General features: G+C 38.9%; 1 protein-coding gene, 1 long non-coding RNA gene and 1 pseudogene across 2 annotated transcripts; all 3 read right to left on the reverse strand.

The window, feature by feature from the left end:
* Positions 1-10,324: 10,324 nt before the first annotated feature.
* LOC130994713 (uncharacterized) lies at positions 10,325-11,267 on the reverse strand. The gene is made up of 2 exons (XR_009091891.1): positions 11,000-11,267; positions 10,325-10,912 (listed from the first exon to the last, which is right to left on the reverse strand). It is a non-coding gene; the product is annotated as an uncharacterized LOC130994713 (long non-coding RNA).
* A 77-nt stretch (positions 11,268-11,344) lies between these two features.
* Positions 11,345-12,906, reverse strand: LOC130994360 (glycine-rich protein 23-like; annotated as a pseudogene).
* Positions 12,907-20,131: 7,225 nt separating this feature from the next.
* LOC130994361 (uncharacterized) lies at positions 20,132-22,384 on the reverse strand. Its single transcript, XM_057919407.1, has 2 exons — positions 20,612-22,384; positions 20,132-20,416 (listed from the first exon to the last, which is right to left on the reverse strand). Exons 1-2 carry the CDS (start codon positions 22,382-22,384, stop codon positions 20,132-20,134), a joined length of 2,058 nt encoding a protein of 685 aa, XP_057775390.1.
* Between the last annotated feature and the right edge of the window lie 50 nt (positions 22,385-22,434).

Below are 22,434 nucleotides of genomic sequence, written 5' to 3' on the forward strand. Positions count from 1 at the left end.
CCACCGCCGTGCAGCTACTGGCGAGAGAGAGAGAGAACAGAGCGACCGAGAGAGAGAGACGGAGAGGAGAGAGTGAAATGTGGGTATTTTTTTAACTTTTATCTTAGGGGCAATTTAGTCATTTAATATAAAAAGTGGGTATTTTTAAAGTTTTTATTTGAGTGGATAAATTTTAATTTTGTTATATGAAAGTGGGTAGTTTAATATATTGACACCAATTATTATTCACAATATTATGATATTTTAATATTCACGTAAATGATTTTGAGTATTTTAGATTAGGGCAAATGGTTTTTAATACCCACTTCTATAATATATCTATCAAAAATACCCACTTTCATAAAACACATATCAACCATATCCAACTCATAATTAATGACAAAACTACCCTTTAACAAATCCTCTACAAATTCATCATAATACAATTCCATGTTCAAATTAGAAATAGTCGGTGAAGACTTATCAGGCTCAACATGCTTCCGTAACAATTCAAAATAATTCTAACCATAAATCAACATTATACCTTTCGCCGAATGGTCTTCTTCAGAAGTCAGTTTCTTGTTGCGTTTTACAGACCGTCTGCCCCCAGGCTCCGTCCAACCACGCACTCGCAAGAGATGGTTGCAACCTTCCTCCTTCACTAAGTTCCAACGTCGAATACTTTGTTGATAAATGAAAAGAAAAATTTTCAACTAATCCGGAAAATTGAGCAAAAACAAAATGTTTATAGAGGAATTATAAAATATTTAATTTATTTCATAAAATCTCCCTCAGGGAGGAGACAAACTTGTCTAGCTACTCATTAGTAGATAATACTTGTGTACATAAAATTAAAAAAAACTAGAACTTATAAAACTAAAACTAAAATATAAATATTACAAAGATAGAATTCTAGAGAGAGAGTGTGTTGTGTGAAGTTGTGATGATTTTTTTTTCGATATCTCTTCCTCTCCAGAGCTCGGGGTTTTATAGAGGTCTGATGCCCCCTATAATTGCTTGGTAGTTGGCATCGGATTCCTTCCTCGTGGCCAGCTACCTTGGATGGTGACCTCCACCTTCCTTTGTCGACAATAATTGTCAACACCAGCTCCTTAGATGGTGACCTCCATCTTCTTTTGTCGACAATAATTGCCAACACCAGCTGTATCTTCACATGCTTCCGTGGTCCCTTACTCCATTATTTAGCTGATAATGTTGTAGGAGGGGCCTGCTACTTTTCTCCTCCACTCACTTCTGCTTTTGGTGAGTGGTCCGTCTACATAATAACCCACTCACCTTTGTCGTTTTCTTTTTGGTGAGTGGGATTCTTGTTGTGAGTCACATGACTCCTTTTTTTCTGTCGGGCATCTTACTTTTTTGGTGCCCGAGGTGCCCTTCCACGTGGAGCTTTGTACTCCTCATGTTCATCAGACCGGAATCTCCTTCGATCAGGCTTTGGGAGGAAACCCTTTCCGAACTCCGGTTCCTTCTGCGTTGGACATTCTGCGCAGATATGCTCGTTCCAATGACCCATGTGATCCATATTGCAGAACTTGCGACGAGTCTCCTTGCTGCCCGCGATCTTATTTTGCCACAGTGTCAGCCTTTTTTCTTCAAAGGCCTTCTCGGCAAATTTGGTGGTGGTTCCCGTCATAGTGTTTAACAAGAACGATCCCAGACTTGAATTCTGGAAGAACTTAAATCTGGACTTGACTTTGTCCATCTCCGTGAGACAGACCCACAATCCCCATGCTCGTCTGGTGGAGATTTGATCCTCCTTGTATGTGGCGACGATTGATGACTGATAATCAGGGGCCTTGATTCGGTTCAAGGCCTGATTGTCGGGTCTTCGAAGCTTTATGAAATGGAAAGCTTCGTGGTTCCCCTTCCCTACTGGTTCTGGTGCTGCACTGAAGAAGTATAGCTCCAAAACATCCCCTCGTTTGAGGGACTCGTTGTTCGCCCAAGCATCATACACCGTTTCTTGGATCCATTTTGGTAGACCCTTAATCTCGGTAAATGCTGGAGATATGGTATAAACTGAAGCCAGAGCTCCAAACTCATACCATTCCTTAACATCCTGGGGATGGGCGCCGGTGGTCATCCGCAGATATTTTCCTCCGACATCAACCTGGCAATTACCCGGGTTAATGCCTTTCCTTGTGTTGAGTTTCTCCCATCTGCTCTGATACAGCTGCCAAGAAGGAGACATTTCAACAAAATTAGTATCAACCTTAGATTTGCCTGTCTCCGGCCTAAGGCTGATCTCTCCCTCTTTTACCCCAGAGGTGGAGGGTTGACATGTTGGTTCGGGCGGTGAAGCCTTAGCAACATCTTTTTCTTGAGGATCCGGTTTTGACACCTTAGCCTCAGAACTTGTGCTAGGGGTACTTGAATCCCCTGCTATCGGTAATCCGTCCGGTACGGTAATGCCTGGTTCGATCAGGGGAGCCCTAATCCCGCGCAGGAGCGGCTTGTGGATTGCATCATGAAGATTTATCATCTCCTTGATACATGCTTGTATACGGTCAGATACTTTGGCTTCATCAGCCTTCTGCATCCTTCTAGCATGTTTGGCATGGAGTACATACTCTTGCCATTCTTGTTGTAGCATCTCCATATTATCTTGGAGCTGCCTCTGGGTTATGATGATGACGTCAACCTCAGTTGGCTCCATCCCTTGTCAAGAAATCTGCAAGAACATTCTCATCAGATTTTAAAATGACAATATCAAAATCATAATATTGGCATTCAGCTTGCCATCTAAGTAATCTAGCCTTTTCAAGTTTAGATTCTATTTTCTTGGTTAAGAAAGCCTTAACATTAGTGTTATCGACTTTCAAAACGAATTTCTTAGCAAGTAGAAATAACGGCCATTTTTTGAACGCCTTCCTAACTGCGTAGAATTCTTTCTCGTTGATGTGCCATCGCACAGCCTCACTGTCAGAAAAGAGACCGCTACAGTATCTGCATGGTTCCTCTCCATAAGGGGTGATTTTAGTAAGCACGGCTGCCCACCAGAAATCACTCGCATCTGTGTATAGGACTAGTTCGTCCTCATCTTGTGGTATTGAAAGCTTTGGGAGATTTTTGCAAATCTCTTTTAGCTTCTTCATCCCCTCGTGATGCTCCTCCTTCAATATGAATGGAACATCTTTCTTCAGTAGTGGACTGAAGATTCTCCTATGCTCTGCAAGGTTCTTGATGAACATTCCTGCAAAGTTAACAACTCCAAGGAAACTTTGAAGCTGCTTCTTTTCCTTGAGATCTTCTGGGAATTTCTGGACCTTTTCTACAATATGATCTTGTAGAATTATTCCAGACTCATCGATCTCAATTCCCAGAAACTCCATCTTCTGAGTTGCCACGACTGCCTTCTTTTCAGACAGCACTAGTCCTTCATGTTGACAAACATCTGCAAAGATCTCCAGATGCCTGACATGCTCATGAATGTTTTTTGATGCAATAAGAATATCATCAATATAAACAAACATGAATGAAGAATAATATTTGAAAAGATTATCCATCTTTCTTTGGAATATCTGAGGCGCGTTGGCTAGCCCCATTGGCATGACATTCCAGACATAGTGTCCTTGTGGAGTTAAGAAGGTTGTGAACTTCTTAATCCCTTCCTCCATGCGAATCTGGTAAAACCCTGATTTGCAATAAAACTTTGAGAATACCTTTGCACTTCTGATGCAGTTGATAAGGTGTTCTCTGCTTGGGATGAAATACCCATCGAACTCAAGAATGTCATTAATCCCTTTGTAATTAATGACCAATCTTGGTTTTCCTCGCTTGATCTCCCCATGATTTCTCACCAGAAATTCAGGACTGCTGTAAGGCGAATTCCCTGGTTTGATCAGCTTCAAATCAAAATGTTCCTTGATTATACTCCTCATATCCTGCTGATCTTGAGTGTTCATCAGGATAGGTCTGAACCTTACGAACTCATGCTCCTTTCCAGTTTTAACTTTCAAGGTGGCTTTAAGCTGGTTCTTGTCCCACCATGCCAAAGGATCCTCATGATAACACTTCTGGATTCTCCTTTTGACGTCGGCTATGGACACATGTTCTTCCTTCCTAATATCTTTGTGTGATATCAAGGAAGCTTTGAGGATCTGTGCCTCTTCCTCGGAGAGATCTGGGAATCCCTCGACCCTGCATTTGAGCAGAACATCTCTGAATCTCCGTTGATCCTTCATTTGTGGTCTCCGGAGTCTGCCATCATCACCACGCTTGCTGCGGAATTTGACTGGCATCGAACGATTAAAAGCTCCTTCGAGCCTTTGCACAATAATTTTGTGGTCACAATTGGTTGTGAACACAAGCCGCCTGGCCTCATTGTCCTGTGTATACCTCTTGTAGGTTTGCAGAAAATTGTTGCCGAACAAAATATCTGCTCCTGTATCATGGAAATAGATAAGTGGAGTCTTAACCTTGTACCAAGGTGTTTGACCTGCTCCGCCGATCAATATTTCTGTCTGTTTTACTCCTTTTGATAAGAGTAAAATCTTCTTTGAGAAATCTCTTCCCGCAATTCGAGGCAGTTCTTCTTCCATTTCTGTTGGAAAGACTCCTCGTTTTGCTGTACAGATTCCTGCTCCTGAATCAATATAAGCAGCAAAATATTCTACTTTGAATTTCTCGTATAACATCCCCACAGAGATGTAAATCAAGAATGGACTCGTCATTGGATCAGCAACCGCTTCCCGCCGATTGTGATCTCCACTCCGCTTGCTTTCCCTGACCATGGTTGATAATTGTCAAGGAAATTCCGTCCTAAGATCAGGACGTTAGCTTCTTGCCCGGCTTTGCCTTCGATCTGGATTTCAAAGCCTCCAATCTCCAGAATTCCGATATATCGATTGCTTTCTGGATTTGCCAAATAATACAACGTATTGCAAGGAAATTGATTTTTCCTTTCGGTTGTATCAATCTTTGTGGAAACATTTCTCCATCCTTCGGGGCATTTGAGTTTCACTCTTATGCTTAGAGCTGATGTTTCCTGGATCGCCTTTCTCTCGTAGGAGTGAGAGAAACTCTTTTCTAAAGGCCTTGAGGTCAGCCTATCTCCTTGGAACGATAGCCTTGGTGCTCCCAATTTGAGACTTTGATTATGTTTCAGCACCTGCTTATCTCCAACTTTGATGTCAATTTCCCTTATTATGGGAATTTTAACTCGGTCAAGGCTTACCGCCTTGGCTACTTCCTTGAATATTTCGGGGACTTCAATAAAATTCTTTCTCGAAAATAAATCCGTGTGGTGGGAATTCGATAGGGCATACGAGACTTGATATGTAATCGAGTATGGCCTATTTCCTCCTGTCAATAGATCCTTCCTCTTGTAGTCTTGGTAAAGTATTAGGGCTCGACTGAAGGCTGAATCTTGAAGATTATAAGCGATCTGTGGATATAATTCGGTTATAATCTTCTTGGCGTAGAGATTACCTGAGAAGGCTCCCAGTACTGAGTCTTTTGTATTTGTGACCCTTTTGTCACAAATTGCAACATCAATTGGTGTATCCGTCCCTGGTTTAAGTCCGGACTTGATTACCAATTGGATCGCCCCATATGAATCCATTTCATCGTTTTAGCGACTTCTGGCTTCATTTTCTTGAGATCCCTCCGCACATCTTCGGCTGGAACTAATTGGATCTCCACCTAGTTGTTTGTTATCTCTATTGGAAGCGCCAACTCTCGACTTGTAGTGCCGAAGAAGACATGATGCTTCCTTTTGAATGGACTCAAGCTTTGTATAACTTGATTCATTATGCCACTTGAAAACCCTTGGAATGTTTGTACATCCATGGTTTTATCATTGAGCTTTTTCACGAGCTTATCCACCACCTCTTTTTGGGAAATCAGAAAATGACTGATAAATCCTTCCTGATCCTCTTTCTGAAGGTGGGTAACCTCGTCCTCCTCCTTAGTCCGACTCGTCTCCGGATGATCCATATGTCGTATCCGAATCTTCAGAGCTAAAGACTTCTTCTTGCTCGTATATACTCTCATCAGAGGATATATCTTCGAACCGATATACCGGCATCAGTTCTTGGTTGTAGATGGCATCTTCGATATCTGGTGTGGATTCGAATCTCTTCATCCCTCTTTTGTCGTTGTCGGGGCAGTTGGTAGAAATATGCCCCTTTGCACCGCACGTCCAGCAGTTGCAATCTTTGAAACTTTCATTTGATTTGGCCTGGGTATGCCTGAAAGTTTTTTCTCGCCGGGATTCGCTTTTGAGATGAAAACCAGCTCCTCGATGGCCCGCTCCGTTGGCCTGATTTGTAAGATCGGGCCTTTTTCTTTGACCACATAGTCCTGGGTCTCCAAGAACCTTGCCTGGTTCTTGGTTATCTTCCATAGGGTTGGAACCTATGTTTCTTTGTCTTATTCATTTGATACAATAATTCTCCACCTATTTCTGTTGGTAGATCAATATTGACGCAGATCAAAAGAGTTCTTTGGTTGATTTTTCTCAATTTCTTGAGATCTCTCTGGACTTTTGCTTGCTGACACCATTCTGACAGCTTCTTATGGACATAGGACATTCTCCTTGATGTACTATCGATGGGGAATGCTCCGGGTGACTTGTAATCGTTGATGAACATTTCTCTCCATGGACTCGGAAACTTCAAAAAGAAGAGATCCATGACAATTTGATCATCGACCAGCCCCATATATGTATATAAGGCATATAAGCGTAGAAATTCATCAAGAGCTTTTGGCTCCAGAACTACCAACTTCAAGCTGAGTGCTTGTTGGTATTTGATACGCTTTTCTTCTCCCGTACCTTCAAAAAATCCCATTCCAAGAAAGTGAACTTTGAGATATTCCGTTGCCTTTTCAAGAATCTCCTATGGCGATTCTTTGGCAAACAGCTCGTTCTTCTCGTGAGTTTTGATGTTGTCCCAAAACTGTTTTGCCATTCCAGCAAAACTTGCCTCAAAGATTTTGATAAATTCATTTTTATCATACTCCACTGTGGCAACCACGATCTTCATTGCAGACGCCCATTCATCAATGAGTGATTCCCAATTTTTGAAGCTTGCTTCGTTAATATTGAAAACTAACCCATATGGATGGATTGGCTCGAGTATGGCTTTTCCTACAGGAGTTTCCTGTAGTCTGCGCCGTCTTCTGGTTCGTTGGAGGCTACCTACTTCGTCATGAACTTCAGCCCTCCTGGAAGATGTGGATGGCTCTTCTCGTGGCATTTCGACTTTGGGCTCGAAACCTCCTTGGTTCATCTTTAGATCAACCATCTTCAAATTAGCAAATGATTCTGCTAATTCTTGTAGATCTTCTAGTCCGATCCTTTCGAGGTTATTCATGATTTTTCCCTCTCAAGAACCGAGCTATTTCTTCTGTCTGCAGCTTTTTGGGTGCTGCATCAACTGGTCGAGGATACGTCTGATCTTTGGACCATGTATTCCGAATTTTTCCGGAACATGATTTTCGTCTTTCGATCTCCTCCACCTTTATCTTAATATCTCGCAAGAGGATTAAGATTTCCTCTTGTTTCATCGACATCCGGCTCATATCCAGTGGTAGATCATATAGCTTGTTGCCATAGTATTCCACCGTCTTTTGGATTTCCCGTAATTTAATATTTACGGAAGAATCCGGCTTGATAGGCTGGTACGTTGGGTAGACAGCTCTCGCCTTGTCCTTCTGTTCCATCAAATGTGTAATTGATGGAGGTTGGCTCTGGCTCGTTCATTTGCCGATTTGGCTTCGGCAATCTCCAGTAGGGCATCAAGATATCCCTGTATGTTCGTAATAATCTCACGAACAGTCTCCTCGTCTTCGGTGATGTGAACCGCCAGGGTTCGCCAAAACACTCGTAATTCGCCTATAAGGCGACTGTTTTCTCTTTCCAAATATTGGAAAGAAATCCTGTGTACAAGACATCTCGGACACTCGTCCGGATCCATAAATTTTTAATGGAGTCTCCTCCCACATAGGTTAATTATAAAATAAATTAAATATAATATAATTCCTCCATAAAAACCCGCTCTGATACCAATTTTGAAAGCGCGGATTAATGTATAAGATGAAGTATTAAGATAGATATAGTATAAGGGTATGAATGATATTTTACAATGAAGTGCGTATTTTTCATAGATATTTTATAAGGGTGGGTAGATTTGATAGATAAGTTATGGAGGTGGGTATTTTAAATTTTGACCCGTAGATTAAATAAGTTGCATAGTGTTCATTCTATTTTCCCAATAAACATGCCAATTGAAACAAAAAATTCCCATCAATATGAGAGTGTTCTGTCGATGAAAAAAACTCAAATAAAATGAAAAGAACTCAGCGGCAATCAATGTACATCTCGATGCAAAAATAAGCAGAAATATATCACGCCAATCAGGAATCTGGAGACGCAAAAAAGAACTCATGAATGAACGAAAAAAACTCGCGCAAATCACCAGAGGAAAAAATCAGAAACAACATGCAGAAATAAGCAGAATATATCACGCCATCAGTTACCTTGCTGCGCCGATGCCATCGCACTTCAAAAGATATCCTAATCTTTATGAACAGTGTTTGCAGATATGAAGATTTACAGCGTTTGGGGGGTATAAATAATATCGAGAATTCGAGAAGTTGGAGACGCTTCGCATTCTCGGCGGGAGTTTGCTCGGCGGGAGTTTCTGAAGGACACGCTTGGTAATAACAAAAAATAAAGAGGATAATATGGTCATATCATTTTATAGGCGTGCAATTACCAAATCATATCAAACGCTGCGCATTCCATAACAATAGGTTTACTGATGTATATCAAACACACGGCCCATTTACCGTAGCGGCCGAATCTGTATTACTTTATATTGGGTTTCGTTAAGTGGGCTTAAACCAACAAACAAATCAAACACGGCCTAAATGTACCCACTGTCTTGCTTTTGCCGATGTTGTAATTGCTTAATTCATGGTGTATTGATTTTTTTGTACAATTGTTTTTTGACTGATTTTGATAAACATTAAGAATTGTCAGAGCTCGTGATGACTTCCTAAAAGCAATGATGCTTCAGTGTTTATCTATATTTGAAGTCTGCACATTGTCGTTATCTTGATTCTCTCTTTTGGAAATTAACTAGTATTTTACCCGTGCGATGCACGGTCCAATTATTCATAAGTAATTAGTAATAAATAATAATAATAATAATAATAATAATAGTATAGAATTTTATTGAGAGAGTTAAGTCCAATATAATGAAGTAGGACTATAATTTAAAGAAATATTTATTAACGCACACTTTTAGCAACATTTTTTTTTTCCACCAACAACAACTTCTTATAACCCAATGCATATCTAATCTGTTTTATGCATTGGATAATCTATATATATTTTATTATCCAAAGCCAAAAGAGTTTTGGCTAAAGAGAGAAAAGTGTTTACAGCTGTTGACACTACTTTATTCCCTCTCTTTAAAGACTATGAATGCACACTTTCTGCAGCAGCTAATTTCCCGCCAAGAGCAACATTTTATAATCCATTGGATATCTTGAAAATTTTTTATCTACTGTGTAATACAAAAGTTGTCAAATTTGCATGCTAATGCAATAAAATTGCTCTTTTTTGCTGTTTACAGCTGGAACTATTAATTTAGGCTCCAAGAAGTGGCGTCCAAGATAACATTTGAAATTTAAAATCTAGCCATTTTGGAGTCAATTTGCAGCACACTCATGCCTATAAATATCATATTATCTATCTTCATTCTCTCTAAGAAATTTTCAACTTCTTTTTATCAAAATTTCTCTCCCACCCTCCTACAACACCAAGATAACGTGAACGCTAAAATTGCAGCGACTTATCTTCGCTACGAAACAACTCAAAGACAGTCCGACCCTCGACGTCTGCATCAACATTTGCATTTTTTTTATGTATAGGATTTTTCTTTTTTGTGAAATACTCCCTCCGTCCACGAAAAACATGCCACTTTGCTTTCGGCACGGGTTTTAAGAAAATGTGAGTAAAGTTGGTAGTGGAGTAAGGGTCCCACTTTAAATGTGAGTGGAGTTGTGTGGACCCTACTACCAAAAATGGAAGTGGCATATTTTTTGTGGACGGACGAAAAAGGAAATTGTGGCATATTTTTGGTGGACGGAGGGAGTACAAAATATGAACATAGTATAATACAAATACAAATTTACAATACATAATACAAAATATAAAAATCGAAAAAAAAAGAAAAAAAACACACACACACACACATTTATATCATACAATTATATAATAACATAGTACGACATGAACAATGGTGAATCTACCATTTGTTATTTCAAAATTACAAAATTTATTGATGTATCAAAATTACAAAATCACAAGATATAATGAGGAAAAAGAAAAGATACCAATAATTATGCTCAAAGCCCTTAGTACATGTCAAAAGAACAATAAAATAAAGATAGCAATAATGTTGCTCTTCTTTCAATTCCAACGAACCACAAAGTTTGCAAATTTAAAGCAAGAAGCTTGTAGAAAAGAAGCAATGACATTGAAGGGCGAATCTGCCAGCATTAAAGATTGAGAAGAAGCTGCAAACCTTGAAGGAAGAAGCTGCCGGAAGAGAGAGAGAGAGAGAGAGAGAGAAAGAGAAATAACTTTCAAATAATCACCAATGGCAAGAATTCCAGGACTTCTACTTCACTTCTACTTCACTCATATAACTGACCAAATCTACTTCATTATATGGGATAACTTTTTGTAATTACGTGCACAATTGCAAAGAACCACACATACAGAACTTATTTCCATCAAGCAACAACAAAAAGGTTAGCGCACTAATGGATGCATATCAAGAAAAAGAAGAAGAAAAATAAAGGTGATAAAGGTGAAGTTGCAATCAAATTTACCATCTAGAGGTGATCTTCTCGGAGGCCCAACTGACTTCTTGAATGGAGCTTGGAAATCCCAAAACTGAAAATTCAGAACAAAAAAGGCATAAGATGAAATGTAACCAAATTTAATTAGAAGATTCCCTAAATAAATTAGAGGCCCTTGCACCGTTTGCCAAAATCTTCTCCCTTTTCTTTCTTCTTGCTTTGCCAGTCTCCTCGCCGATCGCCGCCTGTCGCGCCAACTGAATTGAGAAAGAGAAACTGAATTAAAAAAAAAACAAAAACCCTACAACTGTTGCTGATGTTACTGGAAGACAAATAAAGAAATAGAAACTTTATGGAAGAATATAGAGAAATAGAAGCTGAATTAGAAAACAGAAGATGAAAAAGAAACGTGATGTTGGAGAGAGAAAGAAATCTAGATCCGGCGACAAATGGAAGACATAATTAGACCCTCGAATTCATGAACAAAATATGCATGCATGTAACAATAACTCCATGGACAAATTCCTCAAGGTGCAATACCACCAACTCCGCCGACGCCAATGCCGCCTACTTTCCCTAGCCCACCACCGATGCCGATGCCGCCAACTTTACCAATCCCGCCACCGACGCCTAAGCCGCCGAGCAGGGGCGGAGCCAAGGGGGGCTAGAGCCCCCCCCCCCCCAAATTTTGAATTTTTTTTTTTATTATTATATGTCTAAAAATGTTGTTATTATTGTTATTATATTTGTATTTTAGTAAAAAAATGTCTAAAGTGTATTGAATGCCCCAAAAAAAAAATTTAGTAAATGTTGAACTATATTATCTATGAAAATGTTATTATTATTATTATTATTATTATTATTATTATTATTATTATTATTATTATTATTATTATTATTATATTTGTATTTTAGTAAAAAATGCCTAAATGTATTGAATGCCCCCAAAAAAAATTTTAGTAAATGTTTTGAATTATATTATCTATGAAAATGTTGTTGTTGTTATTATTATTATTATTATTATTATTATTATTATTATTATTATTATTATTATTATTATTATTATTATTATTATTATTATTATTATTATTATTATTATTATTATATTTGTATTTTAGTAAAAAATGTCTAAAATGTATTGAATGCCACCAAAAAAAATTTTAGTAAATGTTTTGAACTATATTATCTATGAAAATGTTGTTATTATTATTATTATTATATTTGTAATTTAGTAAAAAATGTCTAAAATGTATTGAATGCCCCCAAAAAAAATTTTAGTAAATGTTTTGAACTATATTATCTATGAAAATGTTGTTATTATTATTATTATATTTGTAATTTAGTAAAAAATGTCTAAAATGTATTGAATGCCCCCAAAAAAAATTTTAGTAAATGTTTTGAATTATATTATCTATGAAAATGTTGTTGTTGTTGTTGTTATTATTATTATTATTATTATTATTATTATTATTATTATTATTATTATTATTATTATTATTATTATATTTGAATTTTAGTAAAAAAATGTCTAAAATGTATTGAATGCCCCCAAAAAAAATTTTAGTAAATGTTTTGAACTATATTATCTATGAAAATGTTGTTATTATTATTATTATATTTGTAATTTAGTAAAAAATGTCTAAAATGTATTGAATGCCCCCAAATTTTTTTTTTCCCGGGGGCTACCGTCCCCGAACCCCCGTAACAGTTCAGCCCCCCCCCCCCAAAAAAAAAATCCTGGCTCCGCCACTGCCGCCGAGTCCGCCTAGGCCACCAACCCCCCTGCGCCGGCAGCGCCACCAACTCCTCCGATGCCACCGATAACCGGAAGAACTCCAACGTAGCCAATACCACCCCAGCCGCCAACACCGCCGCCGTATCCAATGAAGTTTTTCTGATCAGCGACGGCGCCGGTGGTCGCCTGTGGTGAACCTGCGCCGGTGGTCAAATTCTCCGTATTTTGTGTAGGGGTTAATGCATTAGGGTTAGGGTTTGTTGTTTGGAGATCGGTTGGAATGTTTCTTGCGGTTGCATGTGCTACCATGAGTGCCAACAAAATGATCAAGTACAAATTTGCCATCTCCTATCTCTCTCTCTCTCTCTAGGTGAATATACTACTTGTGTAGCTAGATAGAACACATATAAATTAAGCACACGAGATGTATGAGTATATATAGGCAAATCTTGAGTTTTCATCAAAGGTGGGCAGTTGTGAAAATTGAAATTGAGTAAATATTGCATTAAATTCTAGTTGTAGCGATCTCGAGAATGGCGTTTGCTTCTGCGTGTAAAAATGAGGGTAGAGTTAGGTGAATCAAAACGACAGATCAATTAAAGAAATGGTCAGAAAATTGGTCAACTCACAAGAAAGCAATTAATTTGCTAGCTATGTGTGTTGGCCAAGCGGTAAGGAGTTAATGCCTAAGGGCAAAGGTTTTGAGTTCGAGTACGGTCTTTTAATTATTTTATTTAATATCGTAAATTTATCAAAAAAGAATAAAATAAAAAATTTGCTAGTTGCTACTATTAACGTATATACTTCTAGCATTTTTTGTTGCAAAACTTTTATTCCCTTCTTAAATTAGCATTATATAGAAATACATACTTTGAGTTTGTAAATTAAAGAGAAGATTTGGATTAATTTTTCCCGCGTTATTTATGATTAAATTATTATTCAAACGAAACCGGAAAATGCATTATTAATCTTCCGACGAGGGAAATTAAACAAACTGACTTTTTATTTTTGAATTTTCTCTCGCAAGTCAAACTTTCTCGCTCGCAAAACTGATAAGCCAAGCAGAAAAATTAAAACGATCTCAATATAATTGTACTTGATTGTATATGTAGCTTAAGTTTCAAATTATTTGGTGCATAAAAGGGGAGAGATGGAGATTAAGGTATCCGATAAAATTATTAATCGATCACACGATTGACTTCTTTAATTTGGACATTTTAATTTCAATTATGTGATCAAATTCCTTTTGTGATCTTTCTGGAACGAAGAACGACAGTAAATTAGTAACAGTGGCGGATCCACGGGGCGCCCTGAAGCCTCCTCCCAATTTTTGATATATTATTTTTTTTATATATCTATATATGTATGTATATAAATAAGAAATACAAGAAAAAAATATAATACATTGCTTATAGTATCAAATTATGCATATTACTTGTTTAATCTTGTACATAGATTTACATTTATGTTATTTTTATCCTATTTTTCTTTTGTATTTAATTTTTAATGTTAAAAAAATGCATAAAAGTATGTCTTTATATGCTTTCAATCTATACTTGATGTTGAAAATTAATTGGATTGCGAACAATTATCTATTATATTAAGTGATTGTTAAAAAAAATACATGCATGAAAATGAAGTGTACAAAATGCTCAAAAAAATTTGCGTCGGGGACTCCCGCTAACTCCCATATAAATATTTTCAGATACCATAATTCAACAAATTCAGCTCCCTAATGTTAAATCCTGGATCCACGCACCCCTAGTAAGAGTATCTAGTAAAATAATACCGAAATTAATTTAGGATGACTGATACGATAAAAGTTAATTTCGTATATTTTGATTCCCCTCCTCTCTCTCTCTCTCTCTCTCTCTCTCTCTATATATATATATATATATATATATATATATATATATATAGGGGAGAGTTCAATGGAGACCACTCCCCTATATAGAGAATGAAGACCAAATCTGGTTCCTTGATCTATGTCACAGCCCGCAATCCCTAAGGATGGTTTAACCGGGGTTATGACTCGGGAAGGGGATTAAGAAGCGGGGAAAGAAAGGGGCATTTACTTAACAATCAAACATTTTACGAAAAGAGACATTTATTATATAACACTAGGATCATAACTGATCACTTGGGCAAAATCAAGACATTCGTTCGGGAAGGCCCGTCGAAGTGGATTACTCAACAAAAGAGTATCATACTTAAAATAAAACCTTATCATAATCAGAGTATCTTTCAGCGGAAATACGTGTGAGTTATACATATGAAGATGTATACTCAAGGTTACATTATTGTTCTATGTCAAAAGGTACATCCGCTCAACTCCACTCCATTCCATCACCCGCTCAACCTGCACATTAGGGAAAACAACATGCAGGGCTGAGTAAAAATACTCAGTGAACATATGCCGGAAATATAACATTTTATATCATTTATTGTACTGCCAACAGTAACACACAGGGTTTTACTTGAAGGACCTGTGCTTACTAAACATTTTCTTTCATTTCATAAAGTTGGATGCGCATCCCATTTTCAGTCTATATGATCCATATCTGTTCCTTTTACACGCCGGGAAGGAGGCCTCCTTCCACGGACGCCAAGACCGGTCGCAAGCGACACACAGTCTCCATGAGTGTACACGTTAACCCTTACTAGCAAACCTTCGTCTAGCGTAGGGTCCGAATTCGATTTCCTTTATAGTTGGCGAACCAACACAGATAGAATACATATATAAAACACAAATATTTTTGGCAGACAATCATTCATAAACATTTCATTTCATAAGAACCATTTATCATTTGAAATAATACAGTCATATCATGTCAATCATTTCATTTCGTATAAGAGGCCTGTATGCAGGGGATCTCTATATACGTGTTTTAAGAAAGCCCACCTTATTCGTTCCCACAACGGGCGTAGAGTTACTTCCCTCTTTAGCTATCACTCCCCGCCTGGACCTTTATTGACGAAGAATCGATAAGTTCGAGAAGAAGTCGTGAAGAAAAGAAAATAGGTCTCTGAACTAAACTATCTCCTTTAATTATTTTAGGGTTCTAGCATCCATATTAATCTTATCTCGTCAAAACCTTAAACTCATAACTATCATTTAGGTTCGAAACTATTTATTCGAACATCAACATGCGCATTAATCATAACTCGTTCTATTTATGTCATCAAGTCAAATATTCCGTCATTTAAAAACAAATCCTATAATATCACATAGATAAATTATATCATCATAGATCATGCTTTCTCATATTTAAAATCATTTAATCATTTTCAAATAATCCATATTAATAAGTCATTTGAAAAGAATTAATTTAAATAAGAGTTTAACTCAAAATATTTTATTTTAAAAACCATTTATAAATACTTGAAATAAAGAACTCCATTTAAATAATGAATTTAAAGGTCAATATATAATTAAATTAATCAAGCTCAATTTAAATTAATAATTAAGAGCTCAAATAATTTAAATAGATATAAGCCCAAATTAAGTCCATTATATTTTATTAACCAAGAGCCCAAACATTTAAATCTAAGCCCATCAATTAATTAAATAAGGCCCAAACACTTAATAAAATCGGCCCAAGTCTCGGCCCAACAACAATTAATAAAATCGGCCCAAGAGGGAGCCCAACAACAAGCCAACCCTATCCCCTTCTCTTCCTCCCTTCATCAAACGCAGACACACAAACACACACACAAGCCTCTCTCTCTAACTCTCGGCTCTCTCCCGGCTCTCTCTGCTCTCTCTCTGCTCGGTCGAGTGCGGCGCCGCCTCCGGCGCGCCGCCTCGCCGAGCGCCTCCCTTCCCTTCTCTCATCTCTTCCTTCTTTCCCTCTGGCCCTCTCTTCCCCTGCGTTTCTCTCTCTCTCTTTCAGCCTCCTTTCTCTACCTCTCTCACTCTGTCTCGCCGGAAGCCAGCCGCACGCCGCCGCCTTGGGTGTTCACGGCCATCGCCTGGCCGTGGAAGAGCACGGCCGCCGCCTGCCCGCCCTGATTCTCTCTCTCGGTTTCTAGATCTCTAGATCGGAACAGGGCATGCGCCCTCTCTGCCGGAGTCCAAGCCAGGCCGCCGTCTCTTCGTCCTCCATCGCCGCCGTTCGTCGTCGGATTCGCTGTGAGGAGCCGAGCACCATCTCACAAAGGTAAGCCCCCCGGATCTCCCCTCTTGTTCTCCCTTTTTTTTTTTTAAAATTAAAAACTGAAATCCCTCATCTCTTTCTCTCTTGGCAGAACGGAGACCACGGCAGGTTCACCGCCGCCGCTCCGTCGCCGGCGACGAGCCACCGCGGCTGCCGCCTCCCTCTGATCTCGACTCACACACACAAAACAGGGGTCCAAGCCTCATTTTCAGTAAAAAAAATATATAGGATTATTCTCATACTGTAACTACTCAATTGTAAAGTGTACTCAAGCATATATTCATGTAAATATGAATTTCTTTTCTTCCAATATAAGCTCTCTCTAATTTCAGTTCATATATAGCATATCTTGTAAACACATAAAGAAATATTCAGTAATTGTATGTGGCTTTGGTGGTTCTCTGCACAGGTTAAATGAAATAAGCTTAAGGAGAAAAACCTTAAGATTCTGGTGTATGTTGTTGTCTGAACTTGCTGCAGGAATTTAGAAATGGTGAAGTTGTGAGGTTTGGGTGAAGAATGGTGAAGGCGTGGGGTTGGCTTTAAAGAAGAATGAGGGTGGAAATTCTTGGTATGAACATGGAAATTCTCTTCAGCTTTAAAGAAGAATGAGGGTGGAAATTCTTGGTATGAACATGGAAATTCTCTTCAGCTACTTTGTATGACTGAAGAACGTTTTTCAGCATGCGTAGTAAATTCTTCAGCATGCTTAGGATTCAGCATGCTTAGGATTTATTCAAATTTAATCATAAAAAAATCTAAGAGATTAATACATTAATTATATGGTTCCAAACTCATTTAAATACATTGACACATATAAGACTAATTTTTACTTGAAGTATAAAATCCATTTGGGCTTGTCAATTTAATAAATTAACTAACCACATGGATCAACTTTAATAATTAATAAAAATTCATTTTTAACATTTCAAGGTTAAATCCTCATTAATAAATTAATGGACTCAAAATATATTTTGAGTGCATCGTCTACTGGAAACAAAAATAAAATAACTCATCACGTATATAAATCATCAAATTCATATAAGTCTGTATTTTATTAATGGATGCCGAACCCTAATTATCATAATAAATCCTTAAATCAGTCATTATAAGAATTTAATCATCAAAAATTCGGGAGAATTTAATCATCAAAAATTCGGGTCATTACATACTATCCCCCTTAAAAGAAATTTCGTCCCGAAATTTGTACCTCAGGAAACAACTCTGGGTACTTCTCTTTCATGGTAGACTCGGGTTCCCATGTTGCCTCTTCTTGACCATGATGTCTCCATAAGACCTTAACTATTGGTATCGATTTATTCCTTAGTATCTGAACCTTCCGATCTAAAATAGATTCGGGTCTTTCCTCATAACTCATATCTGGACTAAGGACAATGTCGTTTCTATGGATTACATGCTTTGGATCGTAAACATACTTCCTTACTGCGACACGTGGAATACATTGTGCACATTCCCAAGGCTTGGCGGCAACGCCAACCTGTAGGCTACATGGCCTTTTCGTTCTAGTATCTCATATGGTCCTATGAAACGTGGCTTGAGTTTACCCTTCACACCGAATCTAACGATTCCTCTTGATGGAGAAACCTTCAGAAAAACTTTTTCTCCATCTTCAAACTGTAGGTCCGTTCGGCGTTTGTCAGCATATGACTTCTGTCTATCCTGGGCCTCCTTGATTCTTTGTCTGATTTGACGGATGATCTCAATCATCTCGCCTACTGTGTCAGGCCCTAGGATTCTTCTTTCGCCCACTTCATCCCAGTAAAGTGGCGATCTACATTTCTTCCCGTACAATGCCTCATAAGGTGCCATAGCGATAGTGGCTTGATGACTGTTATTATATGCAAACTCGATAAGCGGTAAAACATGTTCCCAACTTTCACCCCGGTCTAGCACGACCGTTCTTAACATATCTTCTAGTGTCTGAATTGTTCTTTCAGACTGACCATCTGTTTGTGGGTGAAAAGCTGTACTAAAATTTAACCTCGTTCCCAGTTCCTTCTGCAAGCTTATCCAGAATCTAGATGTAAACTTGGAATCCCTATCTGATGTAATTGTCCTTGGTACTCCGTGCAAACGTATAATCTCTTTGACATAAAGTTGGGCTAACTTATCTGATCCATGAGTGATTGGGATTGGTATAAAGTGTGCACACTTCGTAAGTCTGTCAACAATGACCCATATAGCCGTGTTACCTCGTTTTGATCTTGGTAGTCCTGTGACGAAGTCCATTGCAATATCATCCCATTTCCATTTTGGTATATCCAAAAGGTTGTAACTCACCATAGGGTCTTTGGTGCAAAGCCTTCACTTGCTGACAAGTAAGACATCTTTCAACAAACGAGGCCACATCTCGTTTCATTCCTTCCCACCAGAAATTCTGTTTTAGGTCCTGATACATCTTAGTACTTCCTGGGTGGGCAGTGTAAGGAGTGTCATGAGCTTCGCTCATTATCTTATTCCTAAGTTCATCGTCATGTGGGATGCATATCCTCCCTTCAAAGAAGATAGCATTGTCTGATTCCTCATGGTAATTCTTGAGTTCTCCCTTCCTTATCTTTCCTCGTAGATTCTCCATCTTTTCGTCCTTCCTTTGTGCTTCTACCACTATTTTTCTCAAACTGGGTATTGTCGCAACAACACTCGTTATTGTATTAGGTGGTTTAATCACTTCTATCATCATCTTGTCAAAGTTTTTAATGAGTTCATCTTCTCTCGTGAGAAGGTATCCTAATTTAGACGAGACTTTACGACTTAATGCATCGGCTACTACATTAGCCTTGCCTGGGTGGTAGTTTATACCACAATCATAATCCTTTACTAGTTCGAGCCATCTTCTTTGCCTCATGTTCAGATCCCTTTGCTCGAAAAAATATTTCAGGCTTTTATGATCGGTGAATATCTCACACCTAACTCCGTATAGGTGATGTCTCCAGATTTTCAGTGCATGCACCACTGCAGCTAATTCTAAATCATGGGTTGGATAATTCAGTTCATGTGGTCTAAGTTGTCGCGATGCATACGCTATCACCTTTCCCTCTTGCATTAACACATAACCTAGTCCATTTTTCGACGCATCCGTATAGATCACATATTCCTTGTCTGGTTCTGGAACTGCTAGAACTGGTGCAGTAGTTAGCCTGTCCTTAAGCTGCTGAAAATTCCTCTCGCACTCATCAGTCCAAGTATACTTGATTCCTTTCCTAAGTAACTGCGTCATTGGTCTTGCTATTTTTGAAAATCCCTCAATGAATCATCGATAATAGCCAGCCAATCCTAAGAAACTTCTTATCTCATTTGGAGTTGTTGGTGACCTCCATCCTTGCACCGCTTCCACCTTAGCGGGGTCCACTTTGATTCCTTCTGATGACACGATGTGTCCCAAAAATGTAACTTCTTTAAGCTAAAACTCACACTTGCTGAATTTGGCGTAAAGTCGTTCATCCCTTAGTGTTTGCAAGATAGTCCTTAAGTGTTGTTGATGTTCCTCCTCGTTCTTGGAATAGATGAGGACGTCATCTATGAATACTAAGACAAACTTGTCTAAGTAAGGGTGAAATACTCTATTCATGAGGTCCATGAATACAGCTGGCGCATTTGTTAACCCGAAAGGCACAACTACAAACTCATAGTGGCCATATCTTGTTCGAAACGCCGTCTTAGGTATATCTTCTTGTCTGACCTTTAACTGATGATACCCAGACCTTAAATCAATTTTTGAAAACACGCTCGCGCCCTTGAGTTGATCAAACAAGTCGTCTATCCTTGGCAAAGGATATTTATTCTTGAGCGTTAGCTTATTCAGCTCTCTGTAATCGATGCACATTCTCAAAGTGCCGTCTTTCTTCTTGACAAACAAAACTGGCGATCCCCATGGAGATACACTAGGTCTGATGAAACCTAGGTCCAATAATTCCTGTAATTGGATCTTTAGTTCCTCCAATTCCCTTGGAGCCATCCTGTAGGGTGCTTTTGAAACTGGTGCTGATCCTGGTTCCAAGTCAATGGTAAATTCCACTTGCCTATTTGGTGGTAGTCCTGGCAAGTTATCTGGAAAAACGTCATTGTATTCTCGTACAACTTCCACATCTTCGATTATTTTTTTTTCTGTTCCAGCTTCTCCGTTTAGGTATACAAGAAAAGCTCTACAGTCTTTCTTGTTCATCATCTTTCTCGCTTGTAGGGCTGAAATGACTGGTATGTTCCTACCCATACTTATCCCGTGAAAACTCAAAGCGTCTTTTCCTGGATATTTGAATGAGATCTCCCGTTCCTTGCATAAAATCGTGGCATAGTTCTCTGCTAGCCAATCCATTCCTAGGATTAAGTCCACGTCCCACATTGGTATAACATGCAAGTTGTTCGCTACAACCTTAAGTGACCCTATGTTCAAATCTAAGTTCGAGCAAACGTGTGTAACTGTCGTCACCCCTCCTATTGGTGAAGAAATTCTCATATCCTGATTAGCTTTTTCCTGTTTAAGTTCTAGAGTGTCGACGCATGCACTTGCAATGAAAGAATGTGAAGCACCCGTGTCAAACAAAAGTACAACAGGTGTTTTGAGTAACATGCCCATACCTGCCAGGTTTCCTTGGTTATTTCCCTGATTGTTCTTGTGCAGGGCGTAGGCTCTAGCTTGAGGAGGTTGTGGTGGGCGAGGTGCAAGTTGATGTTGACGTGGTGGATATGGCAGTTGCTGGCCCTGAATGGCTCTGAGTGGTTGGGCTTGGCCCGACTGATTCGGCCTTCCCATTCCTCCTGGCGCCTTGCCTTGACAATTCTTAGCAAAATGGCCCTTCTGACCACATTTAAAGCAGGTATTACTGCCAGCCAGACATACACCATGATGTTGTTTGGAGCACTTTGGGCACACAGGTGCCCTGAGTTGACCCTGATTGTTTCCAACGGGTCCTGGGTGAGTCTGTTGTCCTTGTCCTTGTGGCACCATGTTTCCCTGCCAAGGCCTCTTATCGTCCTGACTGTTATAGTAGCCTCTGTTGTTATTGTTGTTACCTTCCCATTTTCTCTTTCCTCGATCATTTGCTCCCTGAGCTTGAGTTTGAGCTGGGCGATCCTCGGGCATAGCTGCCTCGACATCCAAAGCTCTGCTGAGCGCCTCAGAGTAAGTAAGATCACCGTGACTGGCGAGTGCCATTTTTATCTCGTGTCTAAGACCAGAACGAAACTTCTCCGACATCTTTTCATCAGTATCCACCTGTTGTGGAGCATAGCGGGACATGTCGCAGAAAACACGATCATACTCTGTTACAGACATCTTGTTTTGCTTTAGGTTGTAGAATTCAGTTTCCTTTCTCTTGCGGTAGCTTTTTGGAATGTACTTGTCATATATTTCTGTCTTAAAGTCTTCCCAAGACAAATTTGCCAACTGTTGAGGAGTCATTGCTTTTCTTTTGGCCTCCCACCAAAAATCCGCAGACCCAGTCAGCTGGAACGCAACACATGACAAACGTTCTTGTGCATTACAATGGAGGAAATCGAAAATCCTCTCCATCGCCCTAATCCAATGTTCAGCATCCACTGGACTCCCAACCCCATTAAATGAAGGCGGACTTTGTTTGAGGAAAAGTTCCTCAACCCTTCGTGGCGGTTCAATTTCTACATCTACTGGGTTTCTTGGGGCACGTCTAGGAGGCATTCTGTGATTCAAAGATAAAAGATCCTTAGTATATTCCTTATAACATATTC

The sequence above is a fragment of the Salvia miltiorrhiza genome, chromosome 7 (assembly GCF_028751815.1).
Source record: "Salvia miltiorrhiza cultivar Shanhuang (shh) chromosome 7, IMPLAD_Smil_shh, whole genome shotgun sequence".
In the NCBI taxonomy this organism is placed as follows: domain Eukaryota; kingdom Viridiplantae; phylum Streptophyta; class Magnoliopsida; order Lamiales; family Lamiaceae; genus Salvia; species Salvia miltiorrhiza.

Excerpts from the sequence above, each read along its gene's own strand:
- LOC130994361 (XM_057919407.1), bottom strand. The coding sequence starts at position 22,384 with ATGCCTCCTAGACGTGCCCCAAGAAACCCAGTAGATGTAGAAATTGAA. Across the intron at positions 20,417-20,611 it reads TAGGTTTCATCAGACCTAGT|TTAAAGGTCAGACAAGAAGA; the intron begins GTATCTCCATGG and ends GGGTATCATCAG.